At 39.5% G+C, this 14452-nt stretch overlaps 1 protein-coding gene across 3 annotated transcripts in view; it reads right to left on the bottom strand.

The window, feature by feature from the left end:
- Positions 1-14452, bottom strand: part of FNBP1L (formin binding protein 1 like) — a 74999-nt gene that overhangs the window by 13239 nt on the left and 47308 nt on the right. For 2 of the 3 annotated variants that reach the window (XM_083620668.1, XM_083620669.1), the window contains exons 8-9: positions 12712-12858; positions 11494-11697 (exon numbers count right to left, since the gene is read on the bottom strand). In XM_083620668.1, coding sequence (XP_083476794.1) covers positions 11494-11697; positions 12712-12858 — 351 coding nt within the window. Of the gene's footprint in view, positions 1-2593; positions 2609-9880; positions 10040-11493; positions 11698-12711; positions 12859-14452 lie in introns of all 3 variants that reach the window. The other variant, XM_083620667.1, reaches the window with a different exon arrangement.

The raw sequence follows: 14452 nt of genomic DNA, 5'->3' as shown, positions 1-14452 counted from the left end.
ACAAATCCATTCTCCAAGCTTGCTATGGCGACAGGCCAACCTCCCAGAGCTTCTCTTCCATCACACTGAAATCTGGAGGAGAGAGAAGCTGCTTTGCCACTTGGAGCTTACTTTGAAGACTCTCCCCAATCACTGGCATCCCATCTCCAAGATGAGAGGCAGTGCTCAGCCATCCACTGGCAGTTTGCCATCCACAGATTTCTCTAATCCTTTTAAAGCCATCTAAGTTGGTACCCATCGCTACATCTTGTGGTAGCCATCACAGCATCTTCATACTATATCCAAGTTTATTCCCTCTATCTATCCTCTAACCACAGGATATATCAAAAGTAGCATGAAGTCTACATGGAAATCTGATGGATCAGAAGTTAACTTATTCCCTTTACCACTTGGTTCAGAATACAGCTAAGAATTATTACTGATATTCACTAGAAATAGGCCCATCGTGCTTGTTTGTTTTTCCAGGGGGTACTCAAGGATTCGCAGTACTGGCACCTCTTTTTGTTGTTAAAAAGTATGGCACTTACTGTAACAATTTCATGGTACGTACCAGCACCTATTTTTCTAGAAGAAGAAGAAAGCACTGAATAGGCCAACTAAGATTTCTCTTGCTAAAATCTGCCAAATATCAATGCAGACATTTGCTCAGAAGCAAATGTGACGATTTACCTCCAATTTACCAAAGTCTTGTAAAGTTGCTTCCACCAAAGTCAATGCAAAAGGTTCCTACTACATCCAACATTAGTTGGTTTGGACTATAATTAACAAGTTCTGAGCTACAAACAGGGTGTTTCAATGAAAAGGCTCACAAATGCACCTACTTGAGCACATTTAATAAGTTAACTATAGCACCAACCAGTAATTACAAGCTAAACAAGAATTCAAAAGTCTGTTTGTGTTTACGGTTTGCCATCTGCTCAGAGAATCTGTTTCAAAGGGCTGTAAAACAATAAGGCCTATTAAGTTAATTTTCCCTCCAAAATCTCATACTAATCTCCTTTTCAGCAGAAATGTAAGCCTTCCTTTTAAAAGCATTGCTCTGTGTGTTGAACCTGTGCTAAACAGCTCCTACATAAATCATGATTTTAAATGCAAAACTATAAAATTATCATGCATTGTGTATTATATTAAGTTGTTCTAATTAAGAACAATGAGCTGCATTAGGGATTTTAGGTTTGTGTCGCTCAAGGTAGTTTATAAGAGATAACTTTTGCTCTCACATAATTGTCTTTTATTTTTAAGCTTAATAAAGGCCTCACTCAATATACACAAAGGAGAAACTATGGAAACAATCTCGCAAAAAATAGGCATTTCTAATTTCCATGAGAATCAATGGAACTTAACCCCTTAACTGTTCATTTCCATTGTACTTTTGCCATAATTCTACCTTCAAACCTTATTTGAAATAAAATGGAACTGTCTGCAATAAAGCAGCAAAATTTGCCACGAGCTTCCTGCCACAGAAATTATTTTGTACTAAACACAATTAAAAATATGAATCTATATGTAAATATTAAGTACTGGGATAAATATAGGCATCTTATTTATGTTTCATGCCTCCTTTACCAAAGGAAACAGAACAATATCTCGAATCCTCCTCTCCCGATTCTGTCTGCCACACCTACTATGAACACTTAACTAAATTGTAGAATTTAGTTATATAAAATTGCTGATTTCACAAATAAGGATAAAGAAGTTATGTAACAGTATGATCAATGAACAATGCCATACACATCAGAGAAACTAGGAAAGCTTTGAGGTATGCTTCTCCTGTGATCAATACAACTTAAGCTCAGAAGAAAAGTTTGACTTTTTACACTAATCAGAATAATTGTAATCTATTTAATTACTTTATTTTCATTTATTGTTAAATAGCGCTGATTGTTGTAAACAGCCAGGCGACTTCATTTTAAACAAACCACCATCATTGGCTAAAAGTTTTCAACAGCAGTTTTGACCAAGTCCTAATAATAGTGAGTGATATCTGGCTAAGCCACAATAGAGTATGGCTGTTGAAATCCATGGATTTAAGTTAAGTCAGTGGGTCTACTCAGAAGATGACCGCTTAGCACATTCATTTGTTATTACCTGGCCATGAAAATCCATCTACTTTGCATGTGTAAGAGAATGTGTTAAGTGGGTTGGGGGGGGGGATCAGGTTCTGCTGTCTTCAACAAAGACTTTCAGGAACGGTATTGCGATAATTACCATCGTTATCAGTTATGGACTAAATGAAATGTTTTTAAAATATAACTCAGATAGTATAGCTCCAGGCATGCACATGACTGACTCCCTTGTAGGCCTCATTCACAAGCACCTTGTAGGAAAAGGAAGCTCTGGATTGAGTAGGTATCACTCTCATTTTATGGAGGCAAAACAGGAGTACATCCTTGCCTATTGGTTGAATTCCTTTCCTCTGTGCAATGTCAGGAGTCTATTTTGTTCACACCAAGCACAAATGGATAATGAGACAAAGAGTTACTAAGAATACGCATTTGAATACCAATTCACTCAAAGCAACTATGAGATGGACACGATTTCAATAAGCTACTTTCATGCTGTTGTTACGAAGTTTACAGCACACAGGCCTTACCGTCTTCACAGACCACTGACCGGTACAGTTGAAAACAGAAAGAAACAGGGTATTATTTTCATGCTACCAAGCATTATTTAGGAAAATATATCTGTGTCTTTTACAGCCCAATCCTTTGCATATTCATTTGGGAATAATCCCCAGTGGGGCTTGATGCACAAGATTTTGTGTGTGATATTTTAAACTTAATTAATAGAACCCCATAAAGTTCCCAACATTTTAACTTTTGTCTAAGGCACTGCAGAATGGAAAGGCAGCCACAATTCAAGTCATGGGGTGACGGCCTATGGCTTGAAAAGGTGCAATACAGTATAATCTTGTTGAACTATTATCTCTTTAACGTATTTCTACATTGAAGGAAACGACAACAAAGCACACAGGAACACTACACAAAGCAGAAGCGTTTGACAATGGCAATGACCTGGTTTACTGTAAACAGAGTCTTGTTTAGCGAAGCTCCGGGAGCAAAACAGCAACACTTTACGATGTTCTGAAACCCAGTTTTTCCTAGTTTCCACAGTTAGGTTTAATCTTTTTGGGCACGTAGCTGGCTGGTCAACACAACGTCACTAAAGTGGATATGGCTGATGTAAAGAAATGTCGTGGCCAAAGAAGTCCATCCTATTAGGCAATCAGAGGACTTCCATCATCCTTGCTCAAAAACAGATTCAAGTTACCGGTAAGGCTCAAATTAATAGTTAGAGGAAGCAACACTTCTGCAACTAAATAACTGGAAGACTATTTCCCAAAAGCCCATGTGAAAAATCTTCAACACTTTCTAATCAAAGTGATTCTAGATAAAAATATTTATTACTGGAGGCTATTATAGAGTAATAGTCTATAATTCTACATATGACTGTGTATACTCTATTATATACTCAAGCATTACGAAACGTATCATTTCTAAATCACCAGTAAAAATGGGGAAAGGGTACAAAGACATACACAGATTGATTCTGGGGCATGATATTTTTTTAAAAAGAACAGATGGCTTCTTATCTTATTCTGGAAGTATCCAATTTTGCTGAAAAGCACTGGGAAAAGCCTTCCTATTAAGGTTCTTAATTAGCAACCTTGTATTATGATGTGAGAACAGAAAATGCCAATGACTTTATAAAGGACTCCACTTAAGGATGCTTGAAATATGGGTTAGAACAAGGAACTGTGAAACAATCAATTGTGAAAACTGCTTTGGACCATACAGAGTGATGAAAAGCCAAGGCTCAAAATTCTGGGCAATATGTTCTATCTATCCAAGCAGCATTTGGAGGTTTCCCCGCAAAACAGCACCCTTTTGTGCCGCGATGAAAGAAAGCCACAACCAAGGCATAAGCCTTTGGGCAACCCAAAATATACATTGGAACCCAGTCTCAGAATTTGGAGCAACTACATGCTTGTGACTAAGAGGGTGTACCACATAATATGACCATACGGCAGAGCTGTAGACCAAATGCACTAAACATTGTAGGGTAATCTTTGCCTATCTAGTGCCTCCCAGATGTTTCAGACTATAACTATAATCAGCCCCAGACAGCATGGCCTTAGTGGCTGGTGCTGATGAGAACTGTACTCCAAAACATCTGGAGGGTATCAGTTTTGCAAATGCTGCTGTAAGTGATGCACCGATACAAATCTTTAGACTTGGGATCCCAGGACTCAGTAGAAAACATGGCTGGGATTGCTCTCTATCCTAGCAATTATCCTTGGAAGTTACTGTTTGGCAAAACTGGATGAAATGTTAAGTCATTGTGATTAGGAAAGTTCATGGATCACACCATGATTACAATTGAGTCTTGTGGTATAGGTTGCTGTGTGGTATACAGGATTGCTCATTTAAAAAGTCATCATGACTGCACACTTAAACTGGTTTTCTGAATCTGGTGATTAGCTTATGAGGATGAGGGAAGAAAAGGAGTAGCTTTGTGCATAGAAACGTGTGATCTGCCCAATTTCAATTTTTTCCCCTCCCCCAAAGGGTAGAAAGATAACAGAAATCAAGCACACTATTTGTTCATTTGGCTACAACTTGGGTCAATTATGAGACCCTGTGTGTGTGTGTGTGTGTGAGAGAGAGAGAGAGAGAGAGAGAGCGCATGAGAGAATTATTAAGTTCCAAACAAAAGTAGCTCACAACTGCGGCCAATATCCAAACCAACACTTGCAGTATTTTTTTGTCTCACTGGCAAACTGAAGCACTAAAAGTTCCCATGTGTAAACATTTGGAAATTTTCCTTTAAAAAAAGAAGTAATAAACAAACAATAAAAATATTTATCCATCATATCTAGCTTTGTGTGTCATGTCGTGATTTCTACCAAATGACATCTGCTACATTTCCCTCTGCTCTTTTGTATTAAATAAAAAACAAGGCCTACAGCTGTATTTATTATTACATTTGGGTGGACAATGTCAACAATTCAGACTTAAATGCCCATGAAGATTTCATTAGTTTTCATTTCTTTTCTGTATGCCCAGCTGCTGCTGGATGGGACTCCTGATGGATGAAGCAGAGAGCAGTTTAAGAGTTTATGATGTTCCAGTGTCTAGAGTAATATTTTATGCAGGCAGAAGAAGTTGAAATACTTTGCTTCTCAGGTTATCCATAAACCATCTCACTTGCGACTTCTACTAATATTTTTCTTTTTCCTTTTAAAAGCCTTTTAAAAAGCCCGTTAAAACACTAATGTACTAGAAAGTGGGGAGGCTTTGCTGTCTGGTCTCTGACCGTAATAAAGATTGATTGATTGATTGATTGGGAGGCTTTGACAAATTTAGCCCCTACCAGCAAAACTATGGATTGGATCCTAAGATAACTTAAGAAAGGTCCTAGAACGAAAGTATCCCACCCTCTTCTTCCTCCTGCAGTAAGGTCTCACTGGAATTTTGGAGGACCATCTTGAATATCGTAGGCAAGGCATGGAGTTGCGGGGCGAGGAAGAAGTGACAGGAAATCAAGACCAAATTGCAGCAATTATCCTCCCCACTTCCCCTTGTAGAAGCCTGATGCCTGATCCCCTAAGAGAGGCTTTTTGGAGGGCACAGATGGCAGCAAGAGCAAGGAATGAACAGAAGCTTTCCATCCATTATTTTGCTTATATAGCATGAATAGTAAATTACACCAAGAGAAATAGCTGGAACACAGTACACAACTTGCGTGATAGTAACATCTTCTGTTTAACATGCAGTGCCTATTTATGCTCTTCTATATCAAGGAACCCCTTTTATACCTGCTCAGATAGGGATGCGGGTGGCGCTGTGGGTTAAACCACAGAGCCTAGGACTTGCTGATCAGAAGGTCGGTGGTTCAAATCCCTGTGACGGGGTGAGCTCCCATTGCTCGGTCCCTGCTCCTGCCAACCTAGCAGTTCGAAAGCACGTCAAAGTGCAAGTAGATAAATAGGTACCGCTCCGGCGGGAAGGTAAACGGCGTTTCCGTGCGCTGCTCTGGTTCGCCAGAAGTGGCTTAGTCACGCTGGCCACATGACAGGGAAGCTGTACACCGGCTCCCTCAGCCAATGAAGCAAGATGAGCGCCGCAACCCCAGAGTTGGCCACAACTGGACCTAATGGTCAGGGGTCCCTTTACCTTTACCTTATATCAAGGAACCTCTTTTATACCTGCTCAGATATTACAAGTCACTGGAAGATAGCAGAGCTCCAGCCCTCACAAACTGGTGCTCTACGTGTGCAGTGCAGCCATTGGTTCAAGACAATAGCCTGACTGCTTACATGAAGAACTAATCTAATCCCATTTTAATTATTGCCAAACAGCAGGCTTGCTTATGGGAATTTTAAAGACTGGTGAGCATGATGTAGCAGGCACCTATCGAGAACAGAAACAATCCCCTGGAATGCAGGATTCTCATCTGTGATAGATGGCTACTGAACCTGTGCTTAAAAACCTCAAAGGAAGGAGAGTCCACCACCTTCTGATGGAGTCCATTCGACTGTCAAGCAGCTCTCATTGTCAGAAGGTCCTTCCTAATGTTTAGTTGGAATCTCCTTTCTTTTAATTCGAATCCACTGGAGCTGTAGAAAAAGAGTTCTTAGCTAGAAATCCCTAAGGACTGAACCTTGGGTTTTCTATATGTGCTCAGTCACACCCCTAAATTCCAGGGATTTTGTAAGAGGTTAGCTAAATTACAAATGGCCTCCAGGTCTACTTGTTTTTCCCTATAAGATTTTCCAGCCAATAGCATTCACACCAAAATCTCTATTTGCAGATTCTGGCAGGGAACTAGTGAGAGATAATACGTGTGCACTTCACAAGGCACCTCTGGCCTGAACTTGTTCCTTTAAACCAAAGGAAAAAAAGATTTGGTTGCGTATTTCAAGGGATGCAACGTGACAGGCTAGTAACTGCTGATAGTAATTTGATCAAATTTACAACGTGATGAGAAAATGTTGAAATAAAATTTACCATATTTTTCGCTCTATAAGATGCACCAAACCACAAGACGCACCTAGTTTTTGGAGGCGGAAAACAAAAAAAACAAAAAAATATTCTGAATCCCAGAAGCCAGAACAGCAAGAGGGATCACTGCGCAACGAAAGCAGCAATCCCTCTTGCTGTTCTGGCTTCTGGGATAGCTGCACAGCCTGCATTCGCTCCATAAGACGCACACACATTTCTCCTTACTTTTTAGGAGGGAAAAAGTGAGTCTTATACAGCAAAAAAATACGGTAATTTCAATCCCATCACCTTTTAATTTTCCATGACTATGCTAAAAAGAATTGGTAGCCACTTCCTCGTCTATAATAAAGAAATAGTAACACATAATTGCAAATATATCCAGCAGGATCAATCGATAGGAGAAAGGAAGAACAAGTGCAACAGGAGCATTTTCAGCCAACTTCCAAAGCAGCTCATTGAGGATCAGATTCTGCTACTGTGCTAACAAGTTATTATGCTAAGAATGGTCCTGATCATGAACACATGTTCTGTGTCCTGAGCATGGCTTGGCCTGTGCGCATTTGCATGTCTATGGATGTGCAATTTGAGCATAAGATCTAATATTAGTGCAGAACCTGGCTAAATGTCCAGTTCCATGGATTGTGAGGACACCCTGAAAACATATTAACTCCAGCTGTCTCCACTTCTTCCTTACCAACAAAAATAACCCTTGCCAAAGTTACTTTCTCCCTTACCAAAAACGTATCCAAAACTCTGAATTTTGAGCACATAACAAGGTATGGAAATGTAATAAAATATAAGCAACTCTCAATTTTTGCAATAATAATAATAATAATAATAATAATTGTAATATTAATTTTTTAATACCCCGTCCATCTGGCTGGGTTTCCCCAGCCACTCTGGCCGGCTTGCAGAATATATAAAACATCATAAAGCATCAAACATTTAAAACTTCCTGATAAAGGGAATATATTGCAAATGCAGAATTAAGAATTCTGGGGTGTAGAGTTAAAATCTTTAGGAGCACAGATCAAACTGCTGAAAAGAGAAGTTACCATGCTGTGGTGCTCCAACTTAAAACCCACAAGTTAAGGAACTGCCTTCCCATAACAGAGAGAACTCCTCTAATCATTAACCGTCATTGCTTGGGATATCTATGGACTATGATCTGCTTCTCTAGAACAACATGCCCCAGCTAAGACTGGTATAAAGTATTAAACTGCAATCAATTGCTGTTTTTTTTCCTAATTATAATTTTTATTTGCATATTTGTATATTGGCAAATGCATTCAGCTTCTGATTATCAACAGCCAAAAAAAATCAGTTTCTCATATACAAAAGACGGTATTTTATAGACCTAAGGAGTTACTGCTGGTTCATTTATCACGACATAATCATCAATGTTTGGCAGTCACTTGATCCCTAGAACAAATGCTACTTTGCAGAATATGCCAGTATAAATTAGTTAAGTATACTTCCTTGATTCTTCTCAAAAAGTGGCATTTAGCAGTTATCCAGGAATGGAATGCAGTTTAACCAAAAACAAAACCAACGAAAACCACCCGAAGCCCCCAAGAAAACAAATCTAAATTAAATGTTTTAAGTCAAAGTACATTGCATGAAAATTCATACTACATTGAAATAAATTAAAAAAAAAAACATTTTAGGTATATGTACTCCTATCAGTTAAACTGGCTTACTTTTCTGAAATACTTTCCCCAATAAACTGTGTTTTAAGTCGGCCGATGCAATCTGTCATCTACGAGATGAAACGGCCTGCAGAGACTCGCAGAAGATGCCTTAACATACTGGTTAAATTAACAATTTGAGCCATTTACTAACATCCTTTTTTTAAAAAACAAACAAACCATATGCTCTGATAATGGGGCATTGTCAGTGGGTGCATGTGCAGAATGTTGACTAGGAAAGAACTGAACTCAAATGCCCACTAGGGGGCCAGTTCATAAAAGATAAGGAAAAATAACCCTGTGGTTTCTGCCTTGCGCCTGAGCTCTGCTGCACAGACTACAAGAAAGAACAAATATTATAGAAATTTCAAAAGGTCCGAGCTACCTTTTAGTGGATTTAGCAGTTAATGGCTGTGGCATTTAGGAACAGAATGAAACTTTTCAAAGTTCATCTGGCCCCTTACTGGTTTTGCTGAGAGAGGAATGACGCTGTTACATTTGTGGTCTGTATATGCTTTTTGTTATTTATTTAATTTTTATTATTATTTCTGGTTAAAAAAAAGATTAAAACTTACACCGATACATTTGCTAGGTAGTGTTAATTATCGCTATTATTATGCAACGGTGACTGCGAATGTTGATTTTGTGATACGCTGTTGCTCTTCATCCAATTGTAAGCTGCTCTTATAGTGTGTGCTTTTTCTGGAATTGGCAGCTTGCAAATAAATTGACAATGTGTTGATGAAATCCACGTACCGATGTTAGAAGGCAGCCCTATATCAGGAGGCTTTTAACACTTGATGTTTTTAGACAAGCTGTAAGCCGCCCAGAGTGGCTGGGGAAACCCTGACAGATGGGAGGGGTGTAAATAATAAAATTATTATTATTATCATTAGAAAAAAGAGCAAACTAATTATTGTTCTGTTCTTTAAAATGGCCTGGCTTCTCCTTCCCCCAAACATATTATGCATTAAACACACTCATGGCTGCGAATGAGAAAATTGTGAGAACGCGGACCCAGCACCCTTCGAAGAGCCAGCTATTTTGAACAAGGAGCTGCAAAGCACAATGACCTCTGATAGGATCTTCAGCCTTATGATGAGGGTGGAGAAGACTGGGAAAAGCCACACACCACAAGCACACTGCTCATAGCACTATCATGCACCTAAAACCCGTCATAAAACTTACCCCTCTTTTGAGGCTTCTGAAAGAAGAAATTCTGGGCTTCCCTGTTTTTATCTCACTCATGCAATAATGGACTTGTTCAATCGAGCATAAGGGATACTGGGAACCATTAGAAGTACTGGACGTGTATAAACTAGTAGGGGTAAGGGGAGGGGACTGAGGCTGATGCGGAAATAAAGAAAGGAACAGATAAGGCAAACATTGAACTGAAAATTCTGTCTCCCCGCCCCCCCTTTCAATACAGAAGCAGACCATCGGTCCCAGCCGGCCTCCCCCCACCCCATAACAACCACCATCAGATATTATAATCAGAAAGCTGAAGACATAACAAATAAATGTGTTGGGTCTTTAAGATGTCACTAGGCTCTCTGCTGTTTTCACCATCAGAAATATACAACACAGTAAGAAATTTAAAAAGTAAGAGAGGGTGACTATTTAGTTACGATGTTAAAATGGTTTAAAATGTCCTTTTACATGCGAGTTTCGAAACACCACCAAGAACCACCCTTCAGATAACACACATTGCTGAAAGATAACAGGCTTTAAGATTTGTTTGTTTTACATCTAGGAACTTTTTGAAAGAATTAAAACATATCCCCTACAAAAAAAAAGCACCCCAGTAAAATTTATTCTAAGTGTTCTAATGTTAAAATTCTTATATCCTCAAATCGTATGGGCAGAAAGGAAGACTTAAGGAACGGCATTCATAAGGTAATGGAGATGTACTGCACAGCTGGAAAAGGAAGGTTATTCCGTTCTCATGTGTTCTACACAATTTTTTCACACACTGCATGAAATTTTAATCAGTGTTGTTGTTTTTAAAAAAGAATATTGCTTATGTTATTTGTTGCTCTCTATACTAAGAACTTCTACAAAGGTAAGGTGCAATTTGCCTTCACATCATTATTCTTTCATTATGTCCAAAGCAATATATCACCTGCTTTGCTTTAACCTTCAAGTGCCTTTGAATATCTTTAAACTGACCTGCCAAAACCATGCACTTCGAACGGAAACATCGGTTTCTAAAATTGCACATTGCAGGCAGGATGCAAGTTCCTCCAGCACCTAAAACAATTAAATGGACCACAGCCAGAAGGCGGCTGAATCTCTGATGTTAAAGAGATGATTGACACACCCATCAGAATCAACTGATCTGATCTCCCTCCAGTTTCAACACAATAGCAAAACTCCAACATATACAGAGGATACACAAGCCACAGAGGATGCTATTACTGGTCAAAATAGTTGCAGCAGGCTCCTTCGCAAGACCTGCGCTTGAGTATTGGTGGAACATGTTACCAGGAGTTTGCAGTTCCTGGTCACTAACTACTGTTGTAATTGCTCCAGCAAAGCCAGCAGCTAAGTTACTGTGCGGCATTTTGCTACCCCAGTTGTACTGGTTTCCTGTGCTGCTAGAATACTATAGCTGAGGTGGAGCAAAACAGACATATAATACCAAAACCAAGTTCCTAAATGGACAGTTGGGGCAATGCAAACTGTCTTTCAAAATTATATAAGGTCAAAACAACATTATTTTGATCCAAAGGACTACATTTGATCCCTTAACCACAAATCCTGAGTGTGTTCTCATGTGAAATATATTTTAAAAGTTGTACCTTTGGTTTCTTTCCAAAAAGCCACAGCTTGCCCTTAGCCTTGCCCACGGTGGTTTTTGCATCGATTTTCACCCCTTCTTGCTTTGGTGTACTGATTGTTCCGTCAGAAACAGTCCTGTAAATGTGCTGACTGTAATCTTCAAATGGAAAGTCTCCAGGAGGTTCAAAACCAGACTTGAAGGAGTCTATTACTATTTGAGAGTCCTTGATGGGAGAGATGCAATGTTTATTAAAAAAAATGATTACTTAAGAGAGCTGATGGCTTAACTGAAATGATATTATTACCAATGCAGCAGATGAAAAATGAGTAACTTAAAACAGCAGGAGAAATTACTGATCTTCCAGAAAGAATTAAGTCCGTTTACAGAGGGGAAATTGCAGACTATCATCTACAGGGCATTTACAGGGCATTTGCAGAGAGAACAAACAATGCTTGTGCCCTGAGCATCCCGCTCCTTCACATCCCATCACATCCGAAATGAAACTTTTGTATATACAGTGGTACCCCTGGTTACGAACTTAATTCATTCCGGAGGTCCATTCTTAACCTGAGGTACCACTTTAGCTAACGGGGCCTCCCGCTGCCGCCGTGCTGCCAGCATGTGATTTCTGTTCTCATCCTAAGGTAAAGTTCTTAACCCGAGGTACTATTTCTGGGCGGAGTCTGTAAACCGAAGTGTTTGTAACCTGAGGTGTTTGAAACCCGAGGCACCACTGTACCTCCATCCAGGAAATGCATAAGCTGCCAAGGTGAAGTCCCAAACCCTGGGATTACTCAGACCGTTGAAGAAATTTCATCTCAAGATTAACAACAAAGTCTGCAAGAATAGACTTGTATAATCAACAGTAATCTATAATCAATAAAGTAATCTATTATTCGGGCATCATAAATTAATAAGAGGAAGAGGGAGAGAGGTTAAAGAGAGAATGGGTAAAATAAAAAAAAGTCTGAATAAAACACAGACTCCTTTCCACAATTACTTGCACTAGGTCTCATGACCCAACAAAGCTGTCTGCCAGAGAGTTATGGCACACAAGAGACTTGATAAACCCTCTGTTCGTTTGGCTTCATGGAAAACAAGTTTCATAGGCTTGATCAGACTAATTCCTTGCCTAGTTGTGGTAGGACATGAGCAGACCCACAATTAGTTAGATTTACTTCCAAAGCAATAAGTTCTACACTGATAATCTGAATCCTACAAAATAAAGTCAACTTACCCTGCGTTCATCAACCGATTTTGCCGCAGCAGTCATTCCTTCTAAACATTTCGAGACTATTGGGATAACTCTGCGCTCAGAATCTGCAAACCCCTTATAACATTCGCTAAGTTTGATGGTTCTTCGTTCATCCATTTCCTGAAGATGCTACAATTATAAAGAAAAAGCCTGAGTATTCTTATGACAATACAGCACTACACAGATACTTGTGTATTTGGGCTACATTTCCTCCCAATTTTGTTTAAAGCATCACCAATTTGCTGAGTTTGCTTTCCTGTACCAGATTCTTTAATAAAGAACCTTTACCTAGGCTTGGTGTGACATAGGAGTGTACCAAAGTTCATTTTAACTGAACCCATGGTTAGGTTAACCTAACCACGGTTTCCTGTTAGGAAAATAAGACCAGGGCTCCCTTCCCTCTTTAGCATCTGCAAGGCAATGAAAAGCTCCCACTTTCAGTTTCATAGTGAGTTAGTAATAGATTCATTCATTTACTTATTTCTTTTTATGCTTGAGAAAAACTATTGTTTATAAATGTTTTATGTTGTTTTAACTACCTGTCATCTATAGAAGATTCATTTTACATCATAAATAAAAGGCTCGTTTTTACATGTACGGAATGCAGACTTTACTGCTGCAGCTTCTATATTATCTTGTAACAAATATTTTGTTGAAAATTTGCTCATGTTTATGAAGCAAACATGATTTTCCTTCAGAGTATTTCCTTGTAAATGTTACGATAGCCTTCCAGTGGAATTTTGTTCATTTGCAATGGGCTTGCTGGTATTGTATTAAACATGATGAAGAAAAAACCCAAAATAATTGGGGGATGTGGTTAAGAACCTCAGAAAGAAACCAGAGGCTGCAATCCTATGCAGACTTTCCCCTGACAGCTACCTCATCTGCTCCATTGCAAAAACCAGACCGAGGGGATGACTTATATGTGTTGGCCCCACAATACATTGAGACAGCTCCATGTTTGTCACGGTGACCATGAAGTGCTGAGCTAGAGCAGTTGAGGCGGACCAGGTATGGTCCCTGAAGTCTTGCAAGACCACCACAAGCAGTTCTGTCTCTCTGGCCCAACACGAGGAGTTGTAGCTCACATCTGGCTGCCAGGCAAATAGGTTTCTTGGCAAGGAATATCATTCTCTAACCTGGCATTTAACAACAAAACCACCAGGTGTGAGAGCACATTGACGTAGCTACTCAGGGTTGTTGGGTTTTTTTTTGGGGGGGGGGAGCTCAGAAGAGGTAACTTCTTTCAGCCACTTGATGCCCCATCTGCTACAATGTATGCCCTTGTGCAAATTAATTGAAACAAAGTATGTTTTCTATCTTACTTGTAATCCTGTACTTAAAACAAACACGAAAAATCAGTTGATCATTATGGTGTCGGAAGCCTGCAGCCAATAGAAGGAATGACGCGCACGCCACAATATATTGAGGTTCTACGAAAGAGTGCTATTCCAGAGCTGGAAAAGAGGTATCTTGACGATACTGGGATACTGCAGCAGGACCTAGCCCCCTGTCACACGTTGAAAGTGGTGAAGAAATTCATGACAGAGCAGCAAATACAGGTATTTGATTGGCCAGGGAATTCCCCAGATGTAATCCCATTGAGAATTTTGTGGGCTATATGCAAAAGTCGCCTCCGTGCTGCAGACTGTATGACTATGGAGAAGCTCATTCAGGCTCTGATTCAAGTGTGGTACAGAGATCTGAAAATCAACAGTGACTG

This window comes from Podarcis filfolensis, assembly GCF_964270895.1.
Source record: "Podarcis filfolensis genome assembly, chromosome: 6".
NCBI classification, from domain to species: domain Eukaryota; kingdom Metazoa; phylum Chordata; class Lepidosauria; order Squamata; family Lacertidae; genus Podarcis; species Podarcis filfolensis.
Note: the sequence above shows the minus strand (reverse complement) of the source record. Positions and strands in the feature narration are given on the sequence as shown.